General features: G+C 41.4%; 2 protein-coding genes across 4 annotated transcripts; both read right to left on the bottom strand.

Annotated features, from left to right (window-relative positions):
- Nucleotides 1–438: 438 nt before the first annotated feature.
- LOC136450042 (uncharacterized) lies at nucleotides 439–5,963 on the bottom strand. Of its 3 annotated transcripts, none has more exons than XM_066450303.1 (10): nucleotides 5,644–5,953; nucleotides 5,353–5,433; nucleotides 3,702–3,751; nucleotides 2,831–2,908; nucleotides 2,686–2,743; nucleotides 2,568–2,617; nucleotides 1,751–1,859; nucleotides 1,567–1,628; nucleotides 743–797; nucleotides 439–644 (listed from the first exon to the last, which is right to left on the bottom strand). In XM_066450303.1, exons 1-9 carry the CDS (start codon nucleotides 5,725–5,727, stop codon nucleotides 755–757), a joined length of 615 nt encoding a protein of 204 aa, XP_066306400.1. In that variant the 5' UTR covers nucleotides 5,728–5,953; the 3' UTR covers nucleotides 439–644; nucleotides 743–754. The 3 variants fall into 3 exon arrangements, with proteins under 3 accessions (XP_066306400.1, XP_066306401.1, XP_066306402.1); XM_066450304.1 differs by having other exon boundaries at nucleotides 439–626; XM_066450305.1 differs by lacking the exon at nucleotides 2,831–2,908 and having other exon boundaries at nucleotides 5,644–5,963.
- A 366-nt stretch (nucleotides 5,964–6,329) lies between these two features.
- LOC136450041 (zinc protease PQQL-like) lies at nucleotides 6,330–14,449 on the bottom strand. The gene is made up of 21 exons (XM_066450302.1): nucleotides 14,133–14,449; nucleotides 13,777–14,023; nucleotides 13,493–13,618; nucleotides 12,957–13,094; nucleotides 12,706–12,843; nucleotides 12,352–12,609; nucleotides 11,657–11,794; nucleotides 11,320–11,389; nucleotides 10,938–11,151; nucleotides 10,645–10,750; nucleotides 9,078–9,311; nucleotides 8,777–8,941; nucleotides 8,538–8,687; nucleotides 8,367–8,458; nucleotides 8,125–8,206; nucleotides 7,936–8,019; nucleotides 7,722–7,838; nucleotides 7,522–7,632; nucleotides 7,348–7,428; nucleotides 6,941–7,135; nucleotides 6,330–6,859 (listed from the first exon to the last, which is right to left on the bottom strand). The coding sequence occupies exons 1-21, from the start codon at nucleotides 14,381–14,383 to the stop codon at nucleotides 6,782–6,784; spliced, it is 3,075 nt and encodes a 1,024-aa protein (XP_066306399.1). The 5' UTR covers nucleotides 14,384–14,449; the 3' UTR covers nucleotides 6,330–6,781.
- Between the last annotated feature and the right edge of the window lie 4,338 nt (nucleotides 14,450–18,787).

Genomic DNA, 18,787 nt, shown 5'->3' with positions numbered 1-18,787 from the left:
CTACTATCTAGGGGGTTCGCGCCACCTCTCTTCACGTCTTCGATGGAAATGTATTTCCCAAACGTACTTTCAATGCGTTGCAATCCTTAAAAGAAAATTTGTGTCGCAATCGTAAGTTGGTTTGTTTTAAAGCTGTTCGTTCTTGTACTAGTTTCAAATTCAAATGCAACAAATATTACGTGGCACACATCGACGTCACATGTTCCGCTGATTTAAAGTGAACGCCCAAGTACGCAAGCGCGGTATTGGCACTAGATGGTTGTTCAGGCAGATTATTTAAATATAAATGGCCACTACTACTAAGTTGGCTTAGCACTTGTATCGGATTTCAGTGCCTTCCGGCTTCCGCAAGAGTTTGCATGATCACACTGGAGAAATATCTACGACAACCGCTTCAGGAAAATGGAATAAAGCTACCTAAAATAAGATAACAACACAAGAGACCAACTCTGATGATAGCATTAGCAAACCAGTTACAGCGTCCACAGGTACAGAGTTATGTGCTCAAAAGTCAAGCTAAAAGTCTACAAGCTGGGATTATCCATTTATCTTATTGATTGATGGGAAGCGAGGTTCAAATTTGCCTCCAGGCAACGCAGTACCCAGCTTCTTCTTCTCAAGCTCAGCTGAGGATGCATACCCAACTATTAGAAAATAAACAGAAATGAGAAAAAGAAGGCAAGCTAGTATCATCAGACGAGAAATTCAGCTTGTATGCTTTGGAACAGCAGATATGCCTCACCTTGTATGATGCCTACTCGACATGCGAGAAACCTCCTCCAGTCTCAGATTTTGTTCTGCACGGGAGAGAGAAATGGGATCACACCTGGCCTCAGTTACCAGCACGACAAGCTAAAGTGTCATCACTTGTTAACAATGAGTGAAGCAAACCATTTTCATTAAAATATCCTGACCGCTAGCACTCAGCAGTTAGATGGGTCAAAGATGATCATTTATTCCCTTTGCAAACTCCCAGTTTAAATGTTACTCCCTCCATTCCAAATTGTAGTTCACTTTAGCTTTGTCGTAAGTTAAACATCTCTAACTTTGGCAAATACTTTGAAAAATATTAACTTATTAAAGTTCAAATAAATGCACATGGAGAATTTAAGGAAACAAATATGATGTTATAGATGTTGGTGTATTTTCTATAAATTCAGTCAAAGTTAAATAAATTTGATTTAGGACAAAAGCCGAAGTGAACTATAATTTGGAACAGAGGAATAGCATAGTCAAATTGCAGGTTGATTTAACAATATGGAAATTAGGGTTAGAAAGGAACCAGCAGCTCCACCTACCACCTAGAGGCGTGCTTCAAGAAGGATTCGATTTTAAGCCTGCTGGAAGACTGGAACAATTTTATAGGACCTAAGAACCTTCTCTTCCTATTCTGAGGCACCTTAGCAAAATCACTAACTTGAAAACTTCCTAAAGCTAAAGGGATATTGACTCTGGAGAAACTATCTAGGTCATACAACATTATAAGGCGTCAAATTTCCCTTGTGCAACTGTACTATAATCAACACTAGTAGACTTGATGTGAAACATTATATTATAACAACTTACTTGTGATCTGAAGGATTGGGCATGACTTCATATACAATTGTCGCAACTACATCCCTTTTGTTCTGGGACAAGCAGTACGAAGCAATCAAGAATCAGTATGGCGTTCCACTATGTTTTTTCTTTATTGGCGTTCCACTATGTTTTTTCTTTATTATACATAAATAACGAAACAAAACTTAAGTACCTGAGTGGCTTCACCACGTAGTCCAATGTAATAAATCTTAGTTGTATCACCACCAAAGTTGTCAGAGAAATGCAGAGTTAGGTTAGCCACACCTTGGAACCTTGAATATCTGAGAAACAGGGGAGAAAGGTATGAAGAGCAAATGAGAAATTATTCCGTGTACAAACTACAAAAAGAACTTAAGAGCATACTACTCCCTCAGTTTTTTTTTACATGTAACATTAGCTTTGTCTTAAGTCAAACATTACTAACTTTGACCATCTATTACAAAAAATTCTTATAGTTTCACAATATATAAATTATATATTATGGAAGTAGTCGCGGTCTCCTCGCATTGCACAGACGAGGGTAAGGCTTGCCACTGACACCCTTCCCAAGACCCCGCACAGAGCGGGAGCTCTCTGCACTGGGTACGCCCTTTTTATTCTCATAGTGAATCTAAAAACATAAAACTCATGCCATGAATCTATATACTTTATTGGAAATCGATGGTCAAATACAAATGTTTGACTTAGGACAAAGCTAATAGGACATGTAATAAAAAACGGAGGGAGTAGTTACAAGCCATTCAGTAGACAGAGAAAAAACAAGTGGCCTAGAGTAGTCCAGTACCTACATGAAAAATGTCTATTAATTTGCACAGGATCAGGCAAAAATCTAATGAATTTGAGTCTTTCACAAGCTTTATGAGTGTTTGTCAAATGGAACATATGTTCAGAAAGACTTTTGAAGCTCTAAGAACGTGATTTAACAGAAAATATTTATCTGTTACCAAAACCAAAGGGCACTGGATGAACAATTACAGAACAGAACATACCTTGTTTGGTACTCAAGAGCTCCTTGCAGGTTCTCCGCTAATTCCCATTCCTAGGAGAAATGTACATCATTAAAGTGGAGTTTCCACTTATGGCACGGATAGAAAATTGAATACATACCTGCACAGGCTGCATGTTTTGAGCATCTGAAAAGTCAATGCCTTCTCTATTGATAAACCTGGATCATGACAAGGTAATCTTCATAAATATCATGCCATGAGAAAGAGAATGACAAGGAAAAGAAAAGCTATATCTCTAAACTAACGCTCTCATTTTTGACGGGCTTGTTCCATCAGCACCACCAACAACAGAAATGCTCTTGATCTTAACATCTGATGTGAACCTACAACCAACAGGAAAACATGATTACACGTGTTCAACATTTTTTGGATTAGAATTACAGACAAAAGAAGGGGAAGGTATTTCTAGCTCTGAAACCAAATAAAGATAATATCAACACACAGAAATTCATGCAGGTCATGAATTCAATGCAATTATACATACAGACTGAAGAAGTAACTTCTGCAAGGGCATGTAATATCAACTTAACACAGTGCCTGATGCTTTAAGGGGGCTCATACACACTAAAACGAAATATTCTCGTTTCCTTAGGAATTAGGATATTTCACAAAATTGATGGAAGGATGTGCAAAAAGGACATAATTAAAAGTCTTGAAAGTACAGATTGACATGTGTTTTGCAGGCATCATTTCAACGCATTATTTCTGGGTATGTGGGTATTAAACTTCTGAAAGAAGTCTTACTAACCACCAAAAGATTAAAATAAGGGAGAAAGGAGAATAAATATCGATAAGTACAACATGTTAGAGCACTGCCCTGGAGTGAACTGCTGTCTGTTGAGAACAATCACAATACAAAAGGGCAAAAACCGATAAACTATTCCACATAATAAATATACTTGTTCCTGAAACACCACATAGTTCATAAACTGAATACTACCTCAGGCAATCTTATGTTTGAGGAAATTATTAAAAAAAACACTTCATCACGTTGCTATACTTCAACTAGAGGTCATGAAGCAACTTAGAATTACTCTTTCAAAATAAAATAAAGGAAAACAAGTAACAACTGGGGAACACGTGTCTGTACATCAAACGAGCAAGTGAGCTACTTACGGGATGAAAATAAGTAGCTCAGGGTCACCCTCATTACTCTCCAGAAAACCCTGGTGCAGCAAGAATGCTCATGAGAATGGATATTTTACCAATGATGAGGAACTTAAGGAACAGGATCTGAACTGAAAAACCACTAGTTATATAAATACAGAAGGGAAACTTGCTTGTATAACACTTCCAAACCGTTTTGAAAACATACCACTCTCCAAGCCTACTTTCCTATTTAGCACTGTTTAGTTACCTGGTTTTCCTCTGTGATACCACCCCTTCCCTTCCTCCTTCCTCTCCAGCTTAGTCCACCACTCCCACAGCAGTTAAACCAAGCCCCAAGTTCCCACCTTCACTTCATACGATGCTGTCAATCCCGCATGCTAGAGCATCAAACAATCATGAAGGAGCCTCCAACAGAATCAATTGTAGCTTGATTCGCTCCGCAGCCACTCAATTCATGCAAGGCCCCAACAGTTTTGCTCTGCATATTCCAGATCTAGTATGTGGTCTCTTCGGCGAGCACAGTGCAGCCTCATCAAGGGACAGCATCAGGTGGCCACCCTGGCACTGTGTAAAGTTTGACCCGCTCCTGCACAGCCATGGCTGCCATGGTAGGTCAGGCCCCACCATCCATGAGTACAGCAGCTAGCATAAAGGATGAACATGGAGATAGAGAGGGGAGGAAGGCGCAGAGGTGGCACGAAGCAGGAGACAAGATAAGGAGAATGAGCCTCTATAGCGAGGCATGGCAGTACTGGCGGCAAAGGGTGACGCTGGGAGCCCCTGGCTGGCCGTGTTGCTGTTGTGACAAAAATTGAGAAGAGAGAGAAGTTAACAGTTGTGGAGCATCTTGGGCAGGTCTATGCCATCCATGCACAATTGGATGCTGCAATGCTACAAGGAACAAAATGGAGACAATAACCAGTGCTAAATAGTAACCCAAGCTCGGGCAGTGGTATGTTTGCAAAACAATTCTGAGAGTGCGCTATACAAGCAATTTCCCCAAAAATAAATGCAGAACACATCATCAATGTCTACATCATACTGCCATGTAGCTTGCATGAGCAAATGAAGCTCCCTGCAATGAAGAACATACATTTCAAAAAGTTCCATTAGCTACCAGGCAGATGCAGACATGCTAGTTACCGCTTACATTTTTCCTCCTATTTGAGTCTCATATGTCTACTCTCATTAAAGCTTTACACACATTTTACCCCCTTAAAAGGGGTAATCCTCGTATACTAATAGAATCATGAATAGTTACCCAGCATGACTGTATTTACAAGTCAAAAATATACAAAACTTTGAAGGAAAGTTAGCAACTAAAAATTTCTTGAATGTAACATCAGAATTGTGGCAGTGACAACTAATCTATATAATTCTTAAACGCGTGCCATATTTCACAGATGACGATAATTCACTAGATATGCCTTCATTTTGGAGATTTTATATCACAAGAAGACGTATTTTCAACAAAGGAAGAAAAAGTCATTACAAATTTATCACTCCTAAGTCCTAATATAATAAGAAAAGGACAATTGTTCTTAGTGGATACTGAACTAGATGTACACATTTTGCATCACCTAACTGAGCCGGTGAACCCTAGCTTCCACTAAAAACAATTAAGGCAACGACGACATGAGGAGGCATTGGTACATACCCCCGAGGTGTCAAGGCGCTGCTCCCAGGGCTTGAAGACGGACTTGACGCTCCCGGGAACAGATTCGTTCAGAGCCACCACCTGCGCGCACGAGAAGAGGTCAGCCGCCGCCCTAAATCCTTGTTCACCGCCTATTGTACTGTACACTGTCGCACAATTCCGATGCGCCGCGTGGTACCAACGGAATCTTACGAAGCCGTCGAAAACAAAGGCACAATAAGGAGGGAGGAGGGGGAAGGGCAGCGGATCAATATGGCAACAGGTGAGAGGGAGTGGGGAGGATTACAGGACCTTGGGGACGTCGATGTGGTTGTAGAGCGACCAGTCGGCGGCGCAGTTGTGATCCTCGCAGCTGTGATGGTGCAGGCAGGCCATCGCACCTCGTGCGCCTCCTCCCCCGACCGAATGCGGCCGCCAGCAGCCGTGTCCTGCTTCGATTTGCTCTCGTCCTGTCGGCTTCCGGAGTCTAGACTCCTTGGGACTCCTACCTAGTGGGCGGGGCGCGTATATAGGTGGGGGTGATTGCCTTGCTTGCCTGCCTCCGGCCTCCGCTGCTCTTTTGGCCTCGCGGCCGGTGTGGTTTGGTCCGCGCGGCTCGTGGGACAGTCAAGACCCGCCTCGTGCTCCTTTATCCGAAACTTGGACGTGAGGGCTCGTGCTGTTCCCACGCGTCACTTTTTTTGCGAAGGGGTACAAATCAGATCAGACGCTGGACTGCTCGACAGCTCGAGTATCATTCACTTTGGTTGATTGCACGTTTCGGCTCGGCTCAAATAATGCACACGAACAGTACAGGCGTACTGTATTGCAATCCCAACATCGGAGCTGTAAGCAAATCTTTGTTGGCTCCGGAAACGAATCAGAGAGAAATAAAACCACCACGGACAGACAAGTACGTTCTGGCAAAATCAAGACGCCTGCCCATGCTCGGACGCTGTCCTAGCCAATATGAAAACGAACGGAGCGGCAGAAAGAAATATCACATTTCCTGCTCATTCTATTTTTTTCCCCCTCAGATCTGGGTCATCGGAAACACGTACAGATACAAAGCCGTCCACAGAAATGGGACCAGTAAAGCGATCTACGATGTTGGGTTTCCAGTTTCCACCATTCTACCACAGTTGCCACTACTTCAGTCCTGCCTATGAAATCAAATGGGAGGGTAGCCATTATTATACACCGACGACTAATGCACATGCGCGGCGGTACAACCAATGAGGTTACAGGGACTACACGCACACATGCGGCAACGAATCTGTTAGCTACCAATTTTGTTATAGTGTAGCCTCTTTTGTTACCAAATCTCCAGACACCGGGTAGGTGCTCAGGTAGAACAAATATCTATTGACAGCTCGTATATCAGTTCCTAACCTGATCCATTTTCAGATCTGACTGGAAGTCCCCAAAAAACGGTCAGTTGTATCAGACACTATGATTTTAGCGCACTACGAGAGTATCTCCACAAACTCACTGCCAACACCAGTGCACCGGCCATGCCAGCAAGAATCTGCAAGGTAGTGGTTCTCAGGTTCAGCATGCTGAAAAGAGAATAGGATGTTGCAAAATAAATGAAAACTTTGATTCAAACCTTAGCATCTCTGCTAACCCCATTAGAGCTCCAGCTAAGCATTGACTTCACTGATGCCCAACAGGATGACTTTGGCATAAGAATAACCACAGTGTACTGATTTCTGCAAGGGAAAGGTATAACTCTTTGCAAGGCCGATTGCATAGTCTGTGGTGTCAAAGCATCCCTAACCTTTATGCGCCCCTCCTCTTGGAACTGCACAAAGAAAAACAAAGGGGCAACATTTCAAATGTGAAGTTCACCGTAAAACAAAAAGGCAGACTGCCAAGCATGTGTAACAGTCAACAGCATTGCTTGTAATGCAGCTAAAAAGCTACAAGCATATGGATCTACTGATCAATGTTTGCTGCCTTACACTGAAAAGTCAGCAGGAAAATGAAGAACCAGAAAATGAAAATCAGTATTACCGCAAAGGTGGATCCAATATCTCCAGAAAAAAGCCTTGATTGATAGCTTCGCAGAATACGATCCAACCAGAAGTAATTCTCCTGCAATTTGTAAAAGATGCAAAGAGCTGTAACTAAAGTAATAACTACCTATGTGCATCAGCACTAATTGGAGCATTACAGATTCAACTAAACCTGTAATCCATTTTCATGAGCTCTTTGTTCAATTTCGAGGATGGTCAATACATCTTCTTCAGAAGGACCTTCCACCTGTAGATATGATATTTCCTCCAGAACAAAATCAACCTGAAGAAATTCTGAGTTAGTTAACTCAAGCTGCATAAAAAACAATTGGATATACGTATTCCAAAATGTAATGACTTGATGTGACATACCAGTTTAGATGATATGTCTGGATCACATGAGAAATTCACGCTTATGTCTCCACGAACATCTCCAGTTCTTGAGGGTTTGTTGCCACCCAAGAAGACAGCTACATTAACTGAATAGATCTGCATAACATAAGGATTCATTTAAGGAAACCCATATTCTAAAATCCAAGTTTAAGGAATTCCCAATCTGGATCTGCATATAATTGATATTCCTAACCTGCCCATATTTGAACCGAAGTACTTGCATGATTTTCGTTTCCAGAAGTTTACTAAGAAACCCAACATAGTGAATATCTTCTGTCTACACAAACAGAAGAATACAATACCTTAAGATGGGAGATACAACACTTCATCATTAACAGTAAAAATGAGACTGTTTTGATTGCTCTCAGTAGTCAGTACTCACCATCATTGTGTTCTTAAGAACAACAGGAAATGCTAGTTGTACAAAGCACTGTGCTTCAACCATAGGGCTGCGGACAACTTCTCTGGAAACAAGGTGTACACTAAGATTAACAGTAATCAAAAAGGCATAATTCAGGGAAAAGGAAGAGATTGCTTGCTTAGCTCTGCATGTGCCTGTATGACACAAACATATACAGATAAATCTTCCAAAGCATATAAATGCAAAACAGAACACTGGAGTACCTAATGATGGTCGCAGGAAACTTAAATGGCAATCCTCTTAGATCATCACGACTAAGTGGTTGAGCAGCATCCTGTACCCTAGGTATTCCACCCTACAAAAAGTTGAGTTAATGAGCATTATTAAGTGTTGCTTCATTGTTTCAGACAATAAGAAAAAGGAACAGAACATACCAAGTACTGCAGAACCAGTGGAAGTGAGATAGCTGGGTCTATTTTTCCAACTATTACCACCGTAAAAGCTGATGGATCCTTGAAACAATTGTTGAAATATTCACATGCTCTGATTGGATCCACCTTCTTCAAGTCACTTATTCTAATTGGCTGCATTATATAGAACTAAGGTAAATTTCTAGGATATGATATGACAAAAGAAAAAAAAAAACTGAGTAAAGTTTTGCCCAGTTAAGTACCTTAAAAAAGTGTGAGTTCCCATAATTTATTTCACGAACACGATTCGCAAATGCAGTGTACGGATCACGCTCTTGAGCATAGATTGCTTCCTCTGCCATTTGCATCACTATTTTTACTTCTTCCTCCCTTGGCTCCACATTTGTTGTAAATAGTTGATAAACAAGCTGTACCCAGTCAAGTATAAGCATATGTCCACATTTTGATGAAAACTAGAAACAGGCGCTGTTACCACTATAGGTAAACTGTGTTTCTTTCTGTTGAATTCAGCATGTATCTAAGAATGCTTTAACAGAAGCATACCTGCAAAGCTGTCTCAAGATCTGAAGGTGAGCAATCGCCAGAAAATGTTCTCATGTAGGCCCCCACTTTTGTACCAACTTCGGCTCTCTTGCCAGCAAGCATGTCCATCAAGACAGAAGGTCTGTAGCCAAAAGTGCCAATTTCTCCTGCTATGGTCGAACCCATTGAGCATGAAGTATACTCAGCTTCAGATAATTCTGACAGACCACCATAGGCAAAGCCAGTAAAAACAACCTGAAAATAAATAATAAGCACAACACGAAGTATATCACTAAATACTGCGACAGAAGCAAAATTGTAGTTGCACCTCTGAACAAATTGATAAATGACCCATGGAAAACTAGACTGGGAATTTACTATAATGATAGAATGCATTAGGAGAACAAATGATATCTTAAGGATGATTTAAAAGTTGCATGCAATACAATAAATGAACTAATTTCCTGATAATAGACCAGAACAGACCAAACGAAGACAAAATGACAGTATCAGATGCAGTTTTCTTTAACTAAAGGACAGTGAACTTGGTCGAAAAATATTGAAAAAGAAAAGGTAAATTGTTGTTCCATAAATGTGTAAATTATTGTTTCTATACAGTGCATAAGTTCACATGGTAATTAGATAGCTATTCATGAAACTATTCCCTTCCCATCTATATTAAATATTTCATATGTTTCGTCCTTTCTAAATTTCATGTACAGATCACTTATTTGATCTTTTCTTCAGTACAATAATGAAAAATAAAGTGCACTGAGAGCTTCAAGAACGAGGAAAAGCTTGGCACTATTAGTTATACATCTAAAAAAACTGTTGTAGTTTGCTTTTATCTATATGCATAAATTTAGTCCTTGTGAAACAATTGTTCAATGTGCAAATACAATAGATTCATGTGATTATGCTAAACTGAAGTACAAATGAACATGCAAGGTGTTTTTGGGGCAGACACGAACTACTTCCCTCTGTTCGCTCATCATAAGAAAAAATGGGAAACTATATTTTTTTATATTATTATTAGATGAATATATTTCAGTCTAACAGCGAAAACACCCTGAATCATGTTGACAATTACTTCCCTTGTAAGAGTCAGGTCGACAGCATATCATCATATTTAAAGTTTAGATTTAGGAAGCTGAGCTAGCTCAGTTGGTTGAGGGTGTGGATGTATGCCCAGACCACCTAGATTCAAGTCCCCGTCAAGGCGAATTTGGGTGCCTATTTTTTTCTTAATAAAATGCCACCTGATTCCTCCTAGGTTATTTTTTTCAACTTTAGATTTAGAAACATCCCAAGACCAACAAATGTAGCTGTAGTCCTCAGAATCCCAGAATACTTAGAATTAGGCACCGTCAGATCTATTCCATGCATGTGGTAAATAATAGTAGGCATGGAGAAAAACCTAATACAGATATATAGTGTGGCATGCAGATGATGTTCATAGAATAAATTGGTCAAAAATGTATTCTAGTTCTAGATGTCAACATCAGTGACTGTGATTCCACAGAATAAAGATGGGAGTGCCTGAAGTAGCAGGCTGCAAGGTGACATAAAATTAATAGATACTACTAACCTGGTCATCAAGAAAATCAGTATACTTGTAACAAATCCGCATGCCATTTGAAAGTATCATCTCAGTGGCACCTATGCCTGGGTGCTCCACTTTATCAATTATAGTCCTACAATGAATATGGTAAGTACAATAGCGGGCATCAGTCACATACTAAAATAAAATCCTCAAACAGCAAAAGAAAAGGTAGAGAATGGTTTCAATACAGCTAGTTAAGATTTATAAGAATCAAAGAATGAGAAGATGGTAGATTCAGATACTGATGAAAATAGTACACATGAAGGAGACAAAGATACCCTGGCTCTGGAGCTTGAGCAACAATTTCTTCTGGAATTTGTTCTTCATCCCATGGAGGAATAGATTTTTCTTCTTCCAGACTGTTGACTTTCAACACAACTGCTTTCAGATCCTCCAAAGAAGCATGAGCTCGAGGTTCAACTATCTTGATAACACAGCTGCTGGCTGTTGAAAAGTTTTCTGCAAATTTTGCCACTTCCGCAGAAGAAATATCTGGTCGAAAGTAAACATGTATAAATATAGATGACTGAACAACTGCGGTGACGGTATGTAGATTTATAAGAAATTAATTGGTTATAAAGGTTTACGAGGGAGAGGGTAAATAACATCAGGAATTTAACACCTAAGCTTTTACACTAGGCAACACAGAGGTATGCTTACGGGGAAGCAGAGTCTTTTGTAATTGTGCTTCATATTCAATCCCAACAACAGGTTCCTCACGAAGAAAATGCTGCAAGAAAAATACAAATTGCATTAATGTGCTTAGAAGCTCTATAGATGGGGGATCCTGGAATTTCACTTAAATAGTCGACCAACATGTGGAGTTGTGGTCTTAGTACACCTCAATATTATTGAAGTAAAGTCATTTGAAAACAGAACAGAAGGTGGTACATATTTTGATTTGCAAGATGAGATAAGAACTGAAGAGCAACTAGCATGCATATGATATAAATTTTATTTTATTTTAGTTGTATTAAACAGCCATAAAATTTCAAACCTGCAAAAACTCATCTCGTAAGCTGGTCGATTGCATTTGATCACGCTCCAAATATGCAGACTCCATCTCTGACATCATTAGGGCGCGTACAATGGATATCTCACGGTCAGAAAATCCATGGAGCCGTACCCTAGCAACCTAAAGAAGCATCCTGTCAGAAGGATGTTTTGAAATAAAATGCCATTTTGAAATTGGAGAAAGTGGCGGTGGTTATACAGCAGCTTTAAATTCAGATATCTACATTACATATGCCTGTTAATGTGCTAACTATCAATCATCTGCCACACTAAACAGATGCAAACAAAGAGTAGTCTGAACTGATTGTTCAAAATCTAATCAGTTGATGACATGGCACACTAGATCATGTGTTCTTATACTACTATATATGAAGGGTTTTACTGGGAATGAAAACTACCCTTAAGGAACATGACCTGTTTTCATTTGGTATTTGTCTGAAAGACATGATTAATATCTGATGTTGAGAAGCTGCATGGCTATGAAACGTACCAAGCCCTATAGTTGATCCTCAGGAAACTTCTAAAGCTTTTAGAGCCAAATTTCTCACTCTTTACTCTTTAGTCTTTTCAACTTTTGTGGCACTTACACTGAATATTCACTCATAAACTTGAATAATGCACTATTAAAGAATACTAGATTTTATCTTTATTCTTTCAGAGATCAAGGTTAAAAAATACCTCAAGAAGCATGGACTCAAGAGCTTCAACTGTTCCCCTTTCACGACAACTAGATGTCATAATGTAAGCCTTAACTGGACAGACGAGAGCATCTGCAGCTGAGGAGCAAGAGAAGTAAGGAGGACCCTTTCTACGAGATATTTTGAAGAGCCTCTGGTTTAGTGCACAATGAAACATGGACTCTGCCAGTGAATCCTTGTAGTCCTTTACTGTTTTAATTCCACCAGCAGGCATCTTGCAGCTGATAACAACAGCCGACTGTTTTTGGTACAAAGGAAAACAAAAAAGTACATTATTATACAAAGCTGATCTTAAAATATATCAAATCTGTTCAAAAGAATATGAAATAACAACCCCTGCGGCTTCAGATTCCACAAAACATGAAAAGCGAGGTTCCTCATGCGATGGAACTGGAAATTCTGGTATAACTGGAGGAGGGTGGGGAGCTGGGGCTTTGTGCCCAAAATGCTCCTTTATCAACTCCACAACAGCCTGCAATTTTAAGTCATGAAACATAAAGGATGGTAAATACCATTGCAGATACATACCTCTAGTTTCTTATTTCTCAAACAGATACATGTGAAAAAGATGTGCATAATCCAAACCTGTGTATCTGGGAAATCACCCACTGCAAATACCGCCATATTGCTTAGATGGTACCATTTCTGATAAAACCGCTTCACAGTCTCATGTGTAACAGTTCGTATCACCTTCTCAGTACCAATCGGCAGGCGTTCTGCATACTGGTAAAGAGTAAATTAATAAGAATACACCATTTTCAACCCCAAACAGAGTGACACAAAAGGCAGAAAAAGGTAATCCAAATTTAAGCACCATAAGACGTATCCCGCCACGGAAAAGTCGAATCTCCCTAGTCTAGGGTTTCTCTCCTGTATCCCCATGTATTCTATATATAGTCCCCCTATCAGGCCTCGATGCCACAATCCAGTTCAGTCTCCCTTTATTCGTAACAACCTTCAGTAATGCAAGTTTAACCTATTGTGACAAATAGTATATGATGGAACAAGTGATCTCATCGCAACACAGGATTTTTCATTTATACGAACAAATGGTAGATGGAACAAGTGATCTCATTGCAGCACACAGAATTTTTCACTTATATGAAGACAGAGGCTAGTACCTTAGAACCTTCAAACAACAGTGCCCAGTGGGAGTCCTGCATCCGTCCTGCTGCATTGCGCCCACCCCTGTATTCCTCCAGCACAGCACCCCTCTCTTTCTCCAGATCCTCTGCTGACACCCGAACCTGGTGAGTTGTGACCAACATTAGTTTCCAGGCATCAATCAGACATTGAACTCTCTGGCATGCATCAATCAGCCATTGTACTCTCGTGCTGTCATGCATCAATCAGCTGAGATTGCAATAACAAAGCTAGCATTAAGAATCTGGACCCGTGTAGTCACCTCTGAGCTGAACTCAGCGAGGACAGATATAGCCTGGGAGAGCAGGCCTGGCTTGTCGACGGGTACGAGCAGCTCGTAGATGGTCTCATCCGATGAGGTGAGCGCGTTCTGGCAGGCACCAAACTCGGCCCCGATGCTCTCGAGGAACTTGACGATGTCGTGATTGGTATATCGCGAGGTGGCACTGAAGGCGAGGTGCTCGACGATGTGCGCCACACCGCGCTCGTCCTCCTCCTCCACCACCGACCTAAGAGCGAACCAACCGAGCGATGAGCACGACATGAAAGTCAGCAAACGCTAGAAGGGGTTAAACAGGGGAGCCAAACTAGAGGCGCGGCGAGAGTAGCAGTACTGACCCGACCTTGACGGCGAGCGAGAGCGCGGCGCGCATGCGTGGCTTTGGGTTGGAGCGGACGTAGTAGGTGAGGCCGTTGGCGAGGCGGCCGTACGTGGCGCCGACGGGGTCGACGGGCAGGGTCTCGTCCATGGCAACGCTGACCAGCTTCAGCGACCGGAACCCGACCCCGCGTCGCAGCCCTCGGCCCGACCCCCCGGCGCCGGGGCCGCCGGCGTCCGGCGCGTCAGTCGGCGGCGGGAGCAGATCCATGGCCGCTGGTGGCAGGTGCCGCTGCCGCGCTGCGGGAAAAGGGGAGGTGGGGGTGGTGGGGGTGGGGATCCGACGGCGTGCGGGCGCGGGTGGTGCCGCGACACGTGACAGACTGGCTGCCTTTTCTGGGCTGGATAAAGAGGGTTGAGCTGGATTCTGTGGGCCGGACCGCGTGGTCTGTGCTGGCCCAAAAGAAGCAAAGGCTTAACGGTGACAACGGGTTGCGTCATCGTAAACAGTCTGCTAGCCCACTAGCCCCGCATATAAGACTTATAATTAGGTCAAATTCAGTGTCTAAAATTTTAGGGTGTCACGTGGGCGTCATATGGGGTGTTTGATATTAATAAAAAGTAAATTACAGAATCCGTTAGTAATCCGCGAGACGAATTTATTAAGCCTATTAATCCGGCATTAGCACATGTATTATTGTAGCACCATATTGTCAAATCATGGACTAATTAGGCTTAAAAGATTCGTCTCACAAATTAGTCATAAACTATGCAATTAGTTATTTTTTAGTTTATATTTAATACTCCATGCATATGTCCAAACATTCGATGTGATAAGGAGTAAACTTTAGGGGAGGAACTAAACAAGGCCTTATAATACTTATACATATAAGATCACGGATGACGGAGGGCTCATATAGCACGTCGTGTATATTGAACGGTTATTAGAGGAAAAGTAAGATCACGCATGATAGAGGATTCATATAGCACGACGTATAGATCGAACTGTTATGTTATTACAGAGGAAGAACACCCTAAAAAAAACTCGTTCTTTTATAGTGTGATTATTATAATAGGCTTATTATCTCTTACGAAACGAAATCTGCACCAACGAATCAAGCTTATTATTTTGCCACGTGTCCTTCGTTCGAACGTGCTAATGTGCTATCAGCATCAGTTTGGCATCTCGTGGTAGCGTCAGTTTGGCGTCTCGTGGTAATGTTTCTAGAGCCTTCCAGTTTACCCCCTGTCTCTGCGTTCGCGAGCTCACAATTCCATAGCTAGTCTCTTAGCTCGTCCTCGCGTTGTACGCCTCTGCTTGATCCGGCTGCCGGGTCTCGACTCTCGAGAAAAGGCCACACTTCTAGGGTTTTTAGATCCAGTGACTAAAGTTTAGTCTCTGTTACATTATATGTTCATATGCTAATTAGAAAAATTAAATATGAGCTAATTATAAAACTACTAGATATATGCCCGTGCGTTACACGGAGGTCACAAATTTTTGAACACGTCTGTGTATTTTTTTAAGGTGTAGATAGATAATCGAAACAACCAAATTAATTCATACCATATTAACTATGTTCAACATGATTCTATTGTACCAAATGTTGCATTGCAATAAATAATTAATGCAAGATTTACCACCATCCGCGCGATATATTTTCCTATATACAAAACAAAGAAAAATATTAATGATCGTGGTGGACAAACATTAAGCAATTGCTTGACCTAGATTTAAAAAGGTATTGTGATGTTTATACTTCAAGATGATACATAGGATTCTCCATGGCAATGGAATCGAGGTGTAGAGTGTTAGCACACATCTCCTTTCGTCTTCTTTTAGAGGCTCTCTTTGCCTCTTATTGTTTGGGCCTCGCATTGTTCAATCGGTCGCGTTCTTGTCTAGCTATCCTCTGCTCGGATGACATTTTTTGGTATCACTCTCGGCTGCGCATTTTTTCTCTCTTAATAAATGTAGACTATCAGCTACAAAATTAAGGTTCTGACCTAAAGTTTAGAATGCATACATTAATTACAATCACTCTTTATTAATAAAGGTACTTGAATCAGTGAGTCATTTAATATACTAGGCGAGTGCCCGTGCGTTACAATGAGAATAATAAACTTAGATTCAAACTTTTACTTGTCAGCAACTTAAAACTACAAAATTAATGCAAATATCTGACTTGACATACCAAATTCATGTTATCATGACAAGCACAACATAAAAATGATGCATACATGCCTCAACAATATTTAATAAAAAGAAAAGATATATTATACCTTCAACTTTATTAAACGAATGATTATATAAGCCTACTTGAACAAACTTGATGTCAAAGTACTAATTATCAGCTAAAAACAATAAATGATTTCAGATTGCATACCATCTATATCAAAGCTAATTAAACACAAAACCAAAGCATCATTGACAATCTTGTCACACGATTTGCTAAAATGAATCATTCATCGTACTCTAATGATCAATCCATTAGTCTTCTACACATGGGTAGATAATGTTTTCCCGGTTGTTAAAATCCACTACCAATCCATGAATAGGTGAGCTACCCTTGTAGCTTTGTCACAACGCAGATGCTCTCTTAACATCGGTTGTAAACACATGAAAGAAAGGAATAAAAAAGTTAGGAAAGTAGAAAGGAAAATGACTGAACTGAAACAGAGAAGGTAAACTGCAGCGGATTAAGGAGGTTTGCTCTATCCTTTCAGTTGGATTTCGGAGCCAACTGGCCATCCTTGCAGCCTGTCGAAAGGCAAGAGAAGATTCAATAAAAACACAGTAAATGAAAAACATCTTGGTGGCACTCAGTGCTTACACTAAGAATGCAACTACTACCAGTAGGGTCTGTCAGGATCCAATCAACTAAAAGGCATCGCTTATGTCTGCTTGGTAACATCATTCCGTACTACGTCCACAAGCATGATTCATTCATAATGGGAAAACAAGAACTATTGTTGGTTCGTCCACACATTTTAGTTCTTGAGTTTGTTAGAGATTCACGCTTACGTGATTAAGCTGGCGTGGGGCAGGGATGGACTTTAAGGAATCGACGTTAGCCAGAAAATCCAGCGGGCGACAGTTCTGAGATGTCTCACTTGATGTAGAGAGGCTTCGGTATTCAGTGAAGACTCTGGGCGGGATCTTTGGGAAGCCGAAGACCTTGTTGCCTGTTGGCGCATCCCGTCCTCTCCAGGTGATCGATGACGTCCACTATGACGATGATACGGACGTCCTGGAAGACCAAACCATGTGCGCTATTGATATGATGATGACGATTGGGCGACGATGATGCACATGTCGAGAAAAATTAGAATTAAATAGATCGATTTGCTTGACTGCATGACTATAGCCAATCATCACTATTACTGAGATCGATCACGCATTCACGTCCAGTGATTAATCAGTTGGCCATGTACATTGAAACGTCTCATCTCAGTCCCAGAGGAAGATGATGTCGTCGCCTTTGCAGTCGAAGAAGGCGGTGTGCTACTGAAGCATGGTCATGCCACGGAGATAGTACCAATGGGGTCCACCATCCACCGCCTCTAGAGCTCTCAGCAAGATCTATAGGGGAACAAAAAAACTCAACGCCACAACAATCATCGTACAGGCAATAGAGAAGTGGAGGATGCAGATAGATCAAGATGCGTACATGGCTTGGGGAGCTATTGTTGCAGATCGGGGTTGAGCCTCCACTCCCTCTGGTGACCGGCATGTTGTCTGCCTCTGTGAAGGGTCCGGTGGCGGTGACGAGAACGATGACATGCTCATTCGCAGGCTGAAGTTAAGCCGCCCAACCCATAGAATCTACCGAGCGAGGCGTTGAATCAGGAGGCATCGGGCAAGGCCATGCCGATGTCGTGGGGGAGAGACAATGCGAGGCCGGGGCCCACCGGGCGCGAGGAGTGAGGGCGCCAGGCGAAGCGATGCCACAGGGAGAGATGATGCGAGGCCGAGCCGAGGAACGTAGATGGTGTGTGGGCATGGTGCCGCCATCGATCTGGTGACGTGGGATCGTGGGGAGGCGTGGGAGCGGATGACCCAGGTCGCAGGAGATACAGAGCGGTTCATTTTTTCCCCTAAGGCGGCGTGAGCGAGCGCTTCATTTTTTTCTCGAAGGCGGTGATTAGGGAGCGTTTTTTCCCCGAGCTACGCGATTAGTGCGGAGGGGGGCGATTAGTTTAGCGGTGACGATGACATTTGACTCTTTTTAGTATTAATAATAATAATAATAATAATAATAATAATAATAATAATAATAATAATAATAATTTGTCCGTGTACCTGGAGTGGTAATATGAGAGACATTAGTCAAGTCAATGATGTTGTCGGTGTTTCCACATCCTGTGTTGTAATGACCTACATATAAATGTTAACATTTTATAAAATATGACTCTAAACATGAACATGCCTTATGACAAAATGGAAAACACAAAAAGTACCTGGTAGGTGAGTGGAAATGTTCTCATCGTCTGCATTATGGGGCTGATATGAGTTATTCTTATGTAGCCAATCAACAGTTTCAACGGGTTCCTCATTTTCCATGTTTAATGCGGGGTCACAATCTGTAAATTGTTTTAGCACTATATAAGGAACGTTAGATATAAGTTGTAAAAATGGCATAATTTTACATAACGTCACCATTGGATGCTTCGC

The sequence above is a fragment of the Miscanthus floridulus genome, chromosome 5 (assembly GCF_019320115.1).
Source record: "Miscanthus floridulus cultivar M001 chromosome 5, ASM1932011v1, whole genome shotgun sequence".
In the NCBI taxonomy this organism is placed as follows: Eukaryota; Viridiplantae; Streptophyta; class Magnoliopsida; order Poales; family Poaceae; genus Miscanthus; species Miscanthus floridulus.
Note: the sequence above shows the minus strand (reverse complement) of the source record. Positions and strands in the feature narration are given on the sequence as shown.